Source organism: Chelmon rostratus, chromosome 21, assembly GCF_017976325.1.
Source record: "Chelmon rostratus isolate fCheRos1 chromosome 21, fCheRos1.pri, whole genome shotgun sequence".
Lineage (NCBI taxonomy): Eukaryota > Metazoa > Chordata > Actinopteri > Chaetodontiformes > Chaetodontidae > Chelmon > Chelmon rostratus.
This window is the reverse complement of record NC_055678.1, coordinates 4,762,625-4,776,846: the sequence shown is the minus strand read 5'-3', so window position 1 is coordinate 4,776,846 and position 14,222 is coordinate 4,762,625. Positions and strand designations below refer to the sequence as shown.

General features: G+C 44.9%; 2 protein-coding genes across 2 annotated transcripts; one reads left to right on the top strand and one right to left on the bottom strand.

The window, feature by feature from the left end:
- The first annotated feature begins 203 nt into the window (after positions 1 to 203).
- Positions 204 to 4,958, top strand: si:dkey-21c1.4 (uncharacterized protein C17orf80 homolog). Its single transcript, XM_041962456.1, has 5 exons — positions 204 to 320; positions 704 to 2,224; positions 2,489 to 2,599; positions 3,162 to 3,278; positions 3,369 to 4,958. Exons 1-5 carry the CDS (start codon positions 311 to 313, stop codon positions 3,395 to 3,397), a joined length of 1,788 nt encoding a protein of 595 aa, XP_041818390.1. The 5' UTR covers positions 204 to 310; the 3' UTR covers positions 3,398 to 4,958.
- Positions 4,793 to 13,909, bottom strand: bicral (BRD4 interacting chromatin remodeling complex associated protein like). The gene is made up of 13 exons (XM_041962454.1): positions 13,789 to 13,909; positions 11,541 to 11,594; positions 11,297 to 11,342; positions 10,920 to 10,968; positions 10,754 to 10,819; positions 9,216 to 10,484; positions 9,071 to 9,128; positions 8,936 to 8,955; positions 8,776 to 8,825; positions 8,516 to 8,661; positions 8,279 to 8,373; positions 8,086 to 8,188; positions 4,793 to 7,995 (listed from the first exon to the last, which is right to left on the bottom strand). The coding sequence occupies exons 3-13, from the start codon at positions 11,335 to 11,337 to the stop codon at positions 7,508 to 7,510; spliced, it is 2,385 nt and encodes a 794-aa protein (XP_041818388.1). The 5' UTR covers positions 11,338 to 11,342; positions 11,541 to 11,594; positions 13,789 to 13,909; the 3' UTR covers positions 4,793 to 7,507.
- Between the last annotated feature and the right edge of the window lie 313 nt (positions 13,910 to 14,222).

The following is a 14,222-nucleotide window of genomic DNA, read 5'->3' as shown; positions in this document are numbered from 1 at the left end:
TTTTAAAATGTCCCGCTATATTAACAATAATAAACAGCATTTAGCTAAAGTCAAAGTTCATTTTGCTATAATTTTAGTAATTACACTCAGGCTCCTAAGGCGCTACCCAAAGGGTCTTTCCCCGAACAGTAATAGTTCCGACGCTGAATGTGAAAACGTACTTCACTAAAAGTATCTAAAAGTGACACCAGTGTGTGTTAATGTGAGGTTTAATGTCACTTCACGTTATATTTGTCGCTCCTATAACTTTCCTCTTCTAACGTTCGGAGCATGCTTCAACCCGATTGGCTGTTTTACAGACGCTTGCAAAATGAGCTCTGGTAAGTGTCACGATGTTGCTTGTCATTCACACACGAGGAGACATCACGTGACGTGATCGGAACCAATATCGTATGTGTGAATTATTATTTGATTCCGGACTTCCTTCACTGCTGAATGATGAAATACAGTAGAGTCTGCAACAGGTCACTGCAAGTTGCTCTTAAAGCACTTTTCCTTCCATGACAAGGTCAGCCCATAAAGCTACTGGGCATCATGCATAAAGTCATCCAGACTGTGAATGTCATTTTAATCAAATACTGGTTGATATTTAGAATTCTAAGTTGCATCCCCATATGTTTTGGCCACATGTAAACATAGAAGTGTTAGTGCCATGCTTGTTTTAACCACACAGGAGCACTGCTGTGTCTGTTCTTCCCTGCAGAGGTGTGCCCATTCTGTGGGAAAGCTTACAAAAGGTTGAAGAGCCACCTGCCACATTGCAAGGCAGCAGCGAGCTCCAAAGCACCTCCTACCAAACATGACGTCACAGCGGCTCAGACAACGGCGTCTTCTCGGCTGGCCGACGCCCTGACCAAGCCTACAGCAAAGGGGGGAAAGTCCACACAGATGCCGCCAGTGACTGCAAGTCCACAATCAAAGCACAGTAAAAAGGTGTCAGTGGTATCATCAGCGCCACCGCATTCATCATCACCAGCAAAGCCTTTACAAAGTGCAAATGCATCATCTTCATCGGAGTCATTGTCCCTGAGTTCTGGATCACTTCCACCATCAACAAAGAAAAAGAAACAGAAGCTGTCCGAACAAATCAAAGCAGCCACCATGCCCTCTTCTACCACCTCTTCCCTCATATCCACCCAGTCACAACCACCATCCCTATCCAACACCATCCCTAAGCCCAAAAAGAAGAGCCTACGTGACTTGATAGAGACTGCAAAGCCCAAACAGGTTACTAAGGGATCACTGGAGGGAACTAGATCTTCCTCAGAGGACCTGCCCTCAGGTTCAACTCCATTTGTGGCAGATCCTCTAAGCTCCAGAACCACAGCACAAACAGAGACCAAAACTAATCCCAACAAAGACTTGGTTAAAGACAACTCCCATCCTACCTTTCTGTTCACAGAAACCAAACCAAAAGGTGCCTCTAAAATGAAAGTGTCAAAGACAAAGAAGGCTGCACAGTCCATTTCCACAACCAAAGATGCCTTGAGCTCTCCGGACTCGACAGTAAATGAAACCAGTGCAAGATCCCGTGTCAGAGACTTGGTGGACAACGAAGGGGGAACTAATGATTTGTTTGTGGATAAGATGTTCTTGAAATCAGAAAGTGGTCACCAGGCCAGGATTACCCTCCAGGATGTGAGAGCCACGTTAGGCCGAGCTAACACCACCCGTCAGTCCAGCAGGCCAAGCATCCTGAGCCAGATTGGACCGACTGATGACCTAAGCAGTAAAATCAGACCTGGTACTGGCCTCAGTCTGGTTCCACTCCCATCAGGGAATCAAGAAGATGTTGATAGCTGGTTGGTAACAACTAAAACCCTGTCAGACCAGCTGCCCAGCACCAGTTCACAACATACAGAGCTACAGGCAGTTAAGAGAAAAAGTTCAAAGTCCAAACAAGCACCTTTAATCCCAATGAGACATGATGGTTCCCCACAGCCTGAACTCACCTCGCCTGCAACTCCGTTCCTTCCTGGCCATCCGTTGTCCCAGGTGAGCCAAGTCATGTCACGCCCACATACACTGAAGGTGGGCCATCACATGACAGGACTCCCCACAACATCACCATCACTCAACCAGTTTTCCAGCCCCCATCTTTTCCTTCTTGCACCGCAAACTCTGCCGGCGAGGGTCGAGACACTGAGAGCTGATGATGGGTTGACAATGGAGAAGTCGCACCTCGAAGTCAGGAGAGAAAATACTGCTGACAATGGAACTAAAGGTCAGTATTTGAAAGTAAAAAGTAGGGCGGGGTGTCATTTTGCCAACTTTAGACTATTTAGGTAGAGTTCTGATTGTGTTCAGACAACATATAACGTTTCAGAACTTGCCAGACCGCAAGTGTTGAAAAGTGTTTACGAACAGTAACCAACAATTCCTGCAGAGTAAACCTTTAAATATTAAAAATGGTTTCGTAGAAAAGCACGTTTGGTGTGTTTTGAGTGTGTATTTCTGTGTGTCAGTGCAGTAATTGTTTGATTTCTAGGTGCTCTGACACAGCGGAGTCTTGGACAGGTGAGACTGAGGGAGCTGCCCGAGTGGCTTTCCTGCAAAGCTCCCGGACATCCAAGAGATGTAGTGGGAATGATGCAAAGAGGTGAAAATCACACACATCCCATAGTAATACAAATACACATGTTACTCACAAAACACTCCAGTCGGCTTGTTGTCTGTGTGATTGTTTGCTTTTAAAGCAATCGTTCAACATTCGGAGAAATGAGAGTTAGATGAGAAGATTGATCTCACTTTCGTGCGTTATAAATATGCAGCAATTATTATCATAGCTTAGCATAACGACTGGGAACAGGGGAAACAGCTAGCCTGGCTCTGTCTGAAGGTTGTAAAATACAACTGTCACCACATCTAAAGCTCACACACATCTCTGGGGAAAGTCCAGCTAACCCTCGAGGAAATTCCTGCCTGCAACCAAGAAGTAGTCTGAACCATCTCCCCGTAAAACCACAACATGTTTGTTTTACACTTCAGTTAACCAGCTTCAGCTTTATATTTAATGTACAGACGTGAACGTGACGTCAGTGTTCTCATGTAAGTGTCAGCCAGAAAGCAAATAAGTCTATTTCCAAAATGTCAAACTGTTCCTGTAAGTCTTTAGAAATGTTGAGCATGATGTTTCCTCTCGTCTGCTGTACCTCCTTCAGGCTGGCAGTGGTATAACAAGAAATACATTGATGTGAAGAAAGGTGGTGTGGGGGGGCTGGCCATGCTGTTGGCAGGATACTGTGTGCTCAGCTACATCTGGACTTACCCTCATATAAGTAAGTGTGTGGATTGCACTCCGTGTTGCTTTATGTAATGGGCGACGTAGATTTGGAGATAACATGTCGATGGTTGTTTTTCTTTTCCAGAACGTGATCGCTGGAGGAAGTACCACTAAGGCCGAGGGAGGATGTTTGGACAGCTTCTTTAGATGTAGAATTAATCCAGATCCAAACATTTCCAGAGGATTTATGTCAGAGGAACTGGTTTCTTGTCAGTATGGTGGCTCTCCCTGGAGCCCATCCAGTTTCCTTCTACAGGATTGGTTTGGTTGGTTTTTAGAAAAACGTTTTTGGAAAACACAATTATTTGCTTTAGAGTTTGATGAGAAGCTCAATGCAACTCTCATAACCGTTAAATATGAAGCAATAGCCAGCAGCTGGGTATCTTAGCTTAGCACAAAGAGTAGAAACAGCTAGTCTGGCTCAGTGAAACGGTAAGAAAACCCACCGACTGGCGCCTTTGAAATAATTTACTCACTCGTTTGGTTAAACCTTATAAAAAATGAAGTGAAAAAACATCAGTTTGCCTCTTTACAGAGATAAAGCGAACAGTAACTTATTGGAGTCTGTGCTGGTTGTCAGGCAACTGCATAGAGCCAGGAAATAATCCTTGACACATCACCCCAGTGAAATGGTAAATTGCTGTTGTTACACTTTTGTACAGATTAAACAAACAAGACATAACGTGATAATTAGAGAGCTTTAGAGGTGCTGCTAGGCAGATTTTACTATTTGACAGAGCCAAGCTCGCTGTTTTCCCCCGTTTCTGGTCTTTATGCTAAGATAAGCTACCTGGCTGCTGCCTGTCACTTAATAATGAATGGACAGATTTCATGGTATGGTATTGATCATCTCATTTCACTCTTTGCAATAAAGCGAATAAGTTATTTTCCCAAAATGGGAAACTATTCCTTTAACATCTGGAGGAGTTTTGATTCTGATACCAGTGCATAGAGCGTAAAAAATGAAAGCTTGTGGCTTTTAGAAATTAATTGCAAATTATTTATTCGTGTTTATCTTATTTAGTTTGCTTTTTTAACTTATTTTAGTTTGGGAGGAGGGAATGTTCACAAGAAAACTACTTACAGTTCCTTTACATTGGGATTTTTTTGGTCATCTGAGGCCATGTGCTGCAGTCCCACTGTGTGTCCCACAGCCTCCACTAGGTGTCGCTGTTGTGTTAATCAAACCAAAGGGCTGGGCAGTCAAATGTTTGCTATGCAGAGTTTTCTTAGCTCCTTTGTGCAGAGGCACTGGTGCTGGGGTCCATGAGAGGATTAAAGGGAACAAACAGATTTTTGACTTGATAAAATCTTACTCTGGCAGCCCAGATGTAGAGAAACATGAAATTCAAAATGTCCTGACATCAGTATCCGTGAAAAGATCATATCTGTGAGGCGGAGGGTTACAAATCTGTTTTTCTTTTCCAAATGCTTCCCTGTCACATGATGTTATTATGCATGCTTAGTTCGGCAGTGCCAGTATGTGAACACTCACAGAATAGTAATGGAGGGACACTGAAGGAGGTTCTCAGCTGAACTGGACCAGTTTGTTATTGTATTAAAAATGAATTTATTGTTGACTCTCCTTGCTGCTGCAGTGAACACACATTAGCTACAAATGAAGAAATGACAGTATTTTTGTAACCTTTTTTTTCCTGACGCCGCATCTTAGCCAACACAATAAAAAATAATTTCCATTTTCTCACTTTTTTGTGGTTTACATTCTTCTTTTTTTTCTCCATACAAAAATTATAAATATTTTGTGTTTCACTTTTCATTTTTATACAAAACAACAAACTATACAAATCAAGTGAGACAAAATAACAGTGAAAATGTAGGCAGAAAAACATCTCTGCACTGAAAACAGGGGAGAAAAAGCACAGTATGTTCCTACCAGGCCCTCAGACACTGATATGCATCAAGATAGCATAATGTTTCACCAATACTGGACATGTCCCGACTTTGTGCAAGTCTAAAACTTTCTTGTGGATATAAGTGCTATAGAGGCACAAAGTCTTGCAGCAACCGCTTAAAGGAGCAAATAACAAATCTCATGTGACCCTTGCATGTCACTAGAGATTTGCTTTCAAAGCAGAGAGCCCAGTTCTCTCGGTGTGCACTGGCAGATATAAGAGGTCTATAGGCAGAGATACAGGCGGGCTGCAGTGGCCACTGTCACCTAAACACAAACTCTATCACCTCATATAAAAGGCCTTCAGTCTGCTCCCGTAGCCTATAGGCAAGCATATTTCACAGACATGTTTATAGGAGAAAGGTGAGACTATCCAGAATCAACCCCAAGAGCATTTAGCATGTTTAACCGAAGCTTTGGTCCTTTGTCGGGCTCGACAGAAACTGCTCTTTCTTGCTTAGTGCAGATTTCTGTAGATTTATTTGCAAAAATGTTGCTCCAAAAACAGAAATACAAGGCCAATGTTAAGGGTTAATTCTTTGTCATAATGAAATGTCACAGTAAGATGATTTTTTAGCTCTAAAAACTAAATGAAAACTCTACAAAACCAGAGCACAGTGGGAGCCCAAGTCGTCTAGGCGCAACACCACAGCTTTTTTTTTTTTTTTTTGTGGAAAAAAAAAACAGCCACAGAGCTGCTGTCACCAGCACAAAGACAAAAAGATCTGACAGCGATTCTGGACAAGACCACACTCTCTCCTATTATGACTTTTGGTTGCGCTGCTGAGAGGGAAAACAGGAAATGTGAGAAATGCTTGAAAAGGAACACTGGAAAGTGAGAAAAACATCCTGGGGGACTGAGCGAAAACACTTGGGAATTAAGTTGAGAGTATGGCAAACTCAAACAACCAAACTACATGAAAATATAGTCAAAGACGAGTGTGTGTGTGTGTATGCAGATTAAAACACACACTGACAGACATGTCAAGGTAGTAAAGCATAGATAGATATGATCAATATATCTTATACTGTATGCAGAAGGCAGACAAATATAGGTACAATCAATGACCCTCCAGGGTCATTTAAACTAATGACGACATTGTCATGTTCACAGAGCCAGGGAACACATCACAACAAACAAAAAGCCATCTTTTTTTAATGTCATTTCTAAAAATGAGGAAATAAAAATCTAAATAAAAAAGATATTGTAACATATTCCTCCTCAATCTGAGGACTGAACTCCCCGGACACAAACACACTGTAAAACGACAGAAGTGGTTGACATCGAGATTTGTCCTGTGTCTGTGTCGGGGCTTGCATACCTTTAAGGTACAAAAGAAAAATGCCAAAGAAAATGTGACTTAAGCACAAGAAAGAAAGCAATGCTGAGTACAGTAACGCTACTATACATGTCTACGTGACTAGTTTGACTGGTTTCTAGTGTGATTAAGAGGTTATTCTTGTTGCAGGCAGCTGAAAGCAGGCGGTAGATTTTGGTTCAGTTCCAAATGATCGCACTCTGTTTAGCCGAGATATCAACAAGATCCTCATTCTCATATAGTTCCTGAAATAAGCAACAGTACGTATAGTGCAATTTCTCTATGTGAATGTCTACTGAGCTTACCTAAAAGGAAATCTCCACCTCTGAACCATGAACCTACCTAGGGCCTTGTACTAAAGCGTGTGTGTGTTTGCGCTGTGCATGTTTGTAATGCAAAGGAACCAAGTGAATGGATATTTTTGAATAGAGCTTCTTCATGTAAACACTTCAAAATAAAAACCTAAAATTAGGCACAGAGTCGTTGTTTTGTCCCTCCTCCTCATCCCTGTTTTTCAGCATAGGTAGTGGGGGTAATCGACTGGCACAAGATATTAATGACCTGTGTGTATGTGTGTGTGTGAAGAGAGGGACACTCTTATGTTCAAGCTACTGACGTCGCAGACCCTAACCCTTTAAAATAAGGTTAAAATAAACAAAACAACACTTTCCATCTGTTAGTCCATTGCATTGCACACATTCCCGGATCTTTATAGGTCATTTCAAGTGCCTGTCTCCACCCAGCACCTCGACGGAGTCTCTGACTCCTACGTCAAAAACCCAAACTGTAAACCAAAAAAAGAACAAAACATATGCTACATGGCCGGAGATGGTATCACAAAGATAACAGACCTGAAAGAAGAGTTAACCTCTCTTCACACGGGGTTGTTGGTGGGGGGGTACAACAAATATTACAACAGGAGAGTTTGACAAACACACACACACACACACAAGAGGTTGAAACCATACTTTAGGGATGATTGGGAGCTGAGTCTTAACATTCCAAGATGCTGTTGACTGCGGCCTCTAGAGCAGAGTCTGTGTCAGGGTGAGGGGGTGATGTGAGCTGAGGGGGGTACTGGGGCTGGACCGGGTGGGAGGACAGGTGGGGAGACACCTGGTAGTGCGTCTGTCCTCCCGGCGTTGCTGCGAAAGGTGAGGGGTTACCTTGTGGATAGCTGTTGGCAGCGGTGAGGCTGTTGTTGGCGGCGCTGCTGGGCCCGTAGTGTTGCTGGGATCTCTTCAGTTCCAGGACGCTCTTGTTCTCTACGTGTGGAGGGTGGAGTTTATCTGCTGCACCTGTACCTACAGCCCCACCCCCACCCGGATCTCCGTACCCGGGCTGGGAGTCTGTCCTGTATGGTGGCTCTGTAGAGCCTCTGTCTGACTGATTCCAGCTACAGCTGGATAACGACTGAGAGGGGAGGGGATCTTGGAAAATTTTGGATTTCATCCCACAGCAGAACTCTTCCAAGAAGCTGTCTATTAAACAGAAAAGAGAGGAAGGGCTGAATAAAATGCTTCTATGAGAAAATCTTTTCCTCCTTTACTACTTTTTGGTTTGCTTTTTACCTGGATCCACGAGCACCATGCGTTTGTCTTGCGTCAGGTTGCTGCGCTCCTCTTGGTTGAAGGTCCTGTCTATCATCACCATTTCTGATGACGGACTGGAGCGCTGCGGGAGAGGGAGAGGCAACCTGTTCGGCCTGTGCTTGTCATAACATGAAACACGTGTGTGCAACCAGTTGCTCATGCGTGTGCCTACCTCTGCTTCCACCATTAGCAGCCGCCTGTATTTGTTCACCATAGCGTGGGTCCTCTTCAGAACCTGAGTGGCAACTACCTCAAATTCTTCATCCACTGCAGAAAAACAACACAAAACTGTATTTTCGAGGAATTCTGCAAATACATGTTTACTTTCACAAATACAGGCATTAAGTACTGAACAACAGGGCTGCAGTTTAACGGATTTAGGGTGAAGCTACTAAATTCAAGGCCTCACCCTGTGAGAACTCATCCTCGCTGGGTGGAGCCCCCTGGAACACATGGTAAGGGAGGAGTCTCTGCAAAGCATCGTCGATTGAAGTGAATTTACGCTGATCTGGGGTCTGAACTCCAGCATGATCATTCCTCAACTGTTGTAAAATCCTGTAGAGATGACAGGAAAGACAGACACGCTCCTTTAGCGGTGGAACGGCTAAACAAGCACAAGACAACACTTGACAAGAAAAAAAACAATCTAAATACACAGCAAAAACTCACAATCCTCCTTTCGTAAGTGGTGGAAGAGCAGGTCTCTTCTGAGCACTGATCTATAAACACAAATTGTACATACCAAAGTTATCATCATATCATCCCCATCCACCTTACACATACACTGGCATGAGTGCAAAACAAATGTGGTGCAGAGTGAGTGTTATACCTGCGAGTTTAGTGTTGAATCTTGGTCGTCACGGTTAGGAGATATTGTAGAAAAAAACAAAACAATCTCATTAGGTCAGAGTGCGGCAGACTGCATTTGAATACACAACCGACTAAAACATTCATCAGCCTTTACCATGTATGCTGCTGAGCTGCACCTGTCTGTCCTGTTTGAGGGCAGGCGATGAAGAATTCTGTAAAATTCAAACGCAGTTTTTAGCCTGAGAGCACTTTTCAGGCAGGAAGGCGAGACCGTTATGACCAGTAACAGGTGACTCTACCTGTCTGTAGTCTTGCTGTTCCTGCGTCACAGCACCAGGTAAAGGGGACAGAGAAGTGCAATTCTGATTCTGGGTCACGAGAAGGCGCTGAACGGGGCTCGCCGTCACTTGGCCGCCGATGCCCGCCGTCGCGGGGCCGACCAGAGTCAGCCGGCCGGGAGCGCACGATGTCTGCGCGGAGTTCGCACCAGAAACTCCTGTCCACGTTTGAGTTACACCCCCTCCAACCTGACTCCCATCGACTACTCCCTGATTCAAAATGATCTGGCCTCCTGGTGGTGCGGTGAAGTTTTGCCCTGCAACAATTTGCACCGCATTCTGACCAGTAATAAGGGTATTCGAGTTGGGGTCAGCGGGGCCGTTGTGGATGGTGCTGGCCGGAGTGAGAGCCAAAGAGCCGGGCAGCAAGAACTGTCCAGGTGGCATATTTGTCTGGGCCTGCGCTTGTTGCTGCTCCAGGGGCGGCTGCACTACTATGGAGCCATTGGCTGTGTACTGCCCCCCAGGAGTAGCAGTGTTGGCATTAACTACATTAGCCATGGTGGTGGGAGTGGGCTGAAGACCAAGGCTGTAGACAGTCTGAGCCCCAGCTTGAAGAGGTTTAGGCTGGATCGGTCTGACAAGAGTCTGGGTCCCTCCCGGGCCTCTCTGGATGATGATGTTTTGCAGGGGGATGTTTTTGAAAGGTAAACCGACTTGGCCTACCTGCCCTTGGGTAGGGGCAAACACCTGCCCCCCTGTTGGGGTCCCCGCTGCAGATACAGGCGCCCCCGGCCTCAGCACAATCTGAGGAGATCTTTCCAAGCTGCTCAGAGTCATCACGCCACCACCCGCCCCAAATGAGCCCAACACCTGGATGTGCTGGGCGGAGCCATTGGGCAGCTGGGACACCCCTTGCAGGAACTGGCCTGCGGGGAATGCAGCTGTCGCCGTGGTTACCACACCCACTCCCCCTCCATAACACCCAGAGACCAGCTGGGAGGGGAATGGAACAGGAGCCTGCACTAGAGTGGGAGCGGGCTGGGAGTCCAGTAAGGCCTCCTGGGCCAGCGTCTGTTCCGTGATATCGGCCTCCATGAGAGACTTCTGAAGGATATCGAAGGGCTGGTCCTCCCCCCCGAGATCCACCCCTCCAGGGGAGGTCTCCGGCCCCAGTTCATCCTCGATAAATGAAAGGCTGCTGGAGAGCTGGAGGCCGGCCCCTGCTGAATCCTCGCCAAATTCACCCATTGAAGAAGAGCCATCCTTGAGGCCAGTGTTGGAGCCAGCCTAAAAGAAGCATTCAGAGTGAATGAGAAGAATGTCGCATGTGAACTGCAAAATATAAGACAGGCGTGATGCTTTTTATCACCTGTACAGAACTATATCGTAAGATTTTCATCATTTTCATCACGCAGTTTCTCGTCTCCTCACAAAATGACATCCAGTGGTGTGTTTCCACTGATTCGAACCAACTGGGTTCACATATTCAGATCCAGAACAGCCTGAGAAAACGCCCTCCGTTCATGTTGTTGCTGTATAATCACAGGCAAACTCACCGTGTCACTCGCAAAGAAGGATCCATCTGACCCGTAAGCTGCATTCGTCACATCGTCCTCCTCAATCTGCAGACACGAAGCAGAAAACAAACATGAGTGGCCTCGGTTTCTTTACGCATCGACGTGAAGTAACTCCTCGGGCAAACTTGGTTCAAGAGTCACTCACAGACTTGCTGTTGCTGCCATGGAGATAATCATTCAATGCATCCACATCTCTGAAAATGGTAGAGAAGAGTTTTTTTAGGTGCCTGGAACAAACCTTAAACAGCTTTATTGTAACATTCACTTCTGTGTGGTTTAAAAATGTTGTTCAGAGGAACAGAAAGCGCTTCACAATACGTCTCTTGTGAGAGGGCCATCAGATGAAGGAGGAAGCAGTAATTTTGCAGATACGTGTAGCTTTGATATCAAAGAGGAATATGACCAACTACTTCACTTAAGGAGAAATGTTGTGAATTGCCTGGTAAAGACAAACATCAGGGCAACTATTTATAAAATGATGGTATGTCTGTAACATAAATACCAGTTTTATAGAGGTTTTACCCTAAAATATCCAGAAGACGGCGATCGTCCTCATCATCCATGACACCTGAAAGATTACGGAGGGATAGAGGAGAGTAGGTGAGGCAGAACTCTGGTTTTAACTAGATAATTCTTCATTAATCGTGACAATAAACCTCAACTGGTCACTTCCTTTTGTTTTCATTCTGATGCAGGGGTGCATGAGCCGCAGAGGCTCAGCATGTGTGTTGTTATGTTGTGTTAGCAGTAAGAACATCTCACTCACAGATTTCCAGCAGGAAGCATGGATTCAGTCATTTAACACCCTTTGTTCCCTGGGCTGCAGGGTGAGAAACTGCATTTAGTACAATTACAGAATTATACGTGTCAGATACATGTGTGTGGGGGTGTTGGAGAGTGAGATAGAAATAGATTGGTGTGTGAAATGCAGGGTGGAGAAGAGGGGGGGGGGCAGATATGCAAGTAAGTGCTATGGGAGGTCTGTGTAAGTAGAGAACAGGATGGCCTTCATTCCCACCTACAGATGTTTGTCTCAGATACACTAACTCCCACCCATTACTGTCCCTGCTGCACCACATTGGTTGTCTTTCAAGCCTGCACAGTGTCAAGGGGCATTTGAGTGTAAATAACTCCACCCTACTCCATTTATACCTTGAATGGTCGAGTTTCTACACTGAGCGACGTGCTGGCTTTGTGTTGAGTTGGCTATTTTGGTGCAACAAAATAAAAGGGGGGCAAAGATGAGCCCATGAGATGAGTACTGGGTTATGAGTGTTAGAGAGACTATCATGTCTCTCTGTCTATTTTAATGTTGCATTGGTATTTAAACAATGTGGAGCACACGGAGAGACAAATTCAGAGTGAAATTAATAAAATGGTCTTGAAGTTATAAGATATTTAGCTGTATGTTGAAGGTAGTGGAGAAATGTAGACTGTGTCCCTGAGACTGTGCAAAACGTTTCAGCTGCACTGCTACAAAATGGCTGTTACATGGCCAAGGCTGTCTTCTCAACCGAGCCACGTCCAGCCTCCATCTTTGGTTCAGGGGGGAACAAAGAGAGGCATCTGCAGAACAAAATAGGGTGTTTGAACTGACTGCACTATGACTTATCAATACCAGGAAACCCGCTGAAGCAAACCGTGTCACAGTATATCGTGTTATTTTAAATATTCATACCGAACACACTATATTTTGTCGTCAGAGGGGAAAGGCGGCCATAGCCAGAGAGGCTCCTTTGTCCTTCAAAAGTGGACAGTGTTAGAAAACAGTGAGAGGAAACAGTGTCGAGCTTTCCGAATAAAAAAAAACGGAAGCCAAACAATTAACACAGAGCCATTTTATTTCACAAGAAGCTCAAAATGGGGATTGTTTGTATGTAAAATGCATAAAATATCACGCCACTCTTTTCAATAACCGAATTCAACCATGACGCCACCAGAAACAACCGTTGATTCCGACATACGCAGGTTAACGTTATCAGCGGAGTGTTTTATATTCAATTAACAACGTTAGCTACGTTAAAAAAAAAAGATCAGACTGAGAGTGTGCTGACAAAAACGAGCTTCTTAAGCGGGTCAAAAGCACTGCAGTCGCATGTGTATCGCCACTTTTTAGCAGGGATGTCAAAATTTAGTCGTCTTTGTCGACAAGACTGATAATTTTGTCCGACTCTGAGCTCAAATTCAGCTTCCGAAATCCGCCCTAGCATGCATGCTTCGACGCCGACCTAGCTAGTCCCTGCTGCAGTCCTGCTACTGCTGCCGTGCGGGGTGTCGCCGTTGGTTTAGTAAGCCAGCTAATGTACAGCTTGCAAGTTTTATTTCCAAAAATAGACTGAAACGACGGAATGATAATCGCATTGAAGCAGCACAAAAACGCCCGTCCAGCCTGTGGCTGGTCGTCGCTGACGTGATCTTTCTTTCTCTGTTGGGGAGGCTTTCATTTGTCCTCTATGTCGCTCATCTGCCAGCATGAAAAACGTCACATTTGTCTCGATATGTCGAACCGACGCGTTTCAGTCGGGGTGTCCTGTACCAGCCCGTCTTCTGCTCGGGTAGCTCTCCGGACTGGACGCTCCGCCACATTTTAACGATAAACATCGGCCTGTTCTGGTTAGCTAGCCGCGCTGTCGACGACGCCTGTTTTGAAAACGTCGGCTAGAATTCGTCGAAAATGCTACGGGACTAAACCGCGTCGAGCAATACAAATTAATCCCGATTAGCAAAACATAAAGACGACTCAAAGAGGCAAACCCTTTACTCCTGTCTCACTCCTCTTGAAACCCAATATCTCCATTTGGCAACTTTTAATTTGCTCCCCCCTCCTTCTCCTCCTCCTCCTTCTCCCTCTCCCACTCATATATTTTTCTCACTGTCCCTGTTCTGTCTCGGATAGATTTTTCTCTCCGCTCAAACTCTCTTCCCTCCCTGAAGGAAGGGAGGAAGGAGGTTGTGTGTGTTTTTTCCTTGAAATTTTTATCACAAAATTATAATACACTCAAAGGGAAACTCACCGTCATGAAAAAGCAGTGCCTTGTCAACGGGGTTTCCTCGCCATCACCGCACGGGTTGTTGGGGTAGCGCACAGAACAAGGCAACCCAAATCAACAGTCCACAGCGGCTGCACACGACTGTCTCAATTTGAATAGAAAATACACAAACTCGAACGACAAGTCATTAACAAACACACTTTTTATGTTAATATGAATTATTAAAGTATGTTTCACTGTCCTCATGAATTGCAGATAAATGTTATTAGACTTAATCATTACCAACGGTAGAGGGCGGGCCTCTTCTGTGTTTGCCACACCTTGACGTTACTCAGGTATCACCATGGTTACTGTTTGTGAAAGTGCTGCCTGGTCACCTACATATTCACACATTTTCTACTAAAGTTTAAATTAATACAGTACTCAATTTGTTAAATCCCACTGATGTCATTTTTTTG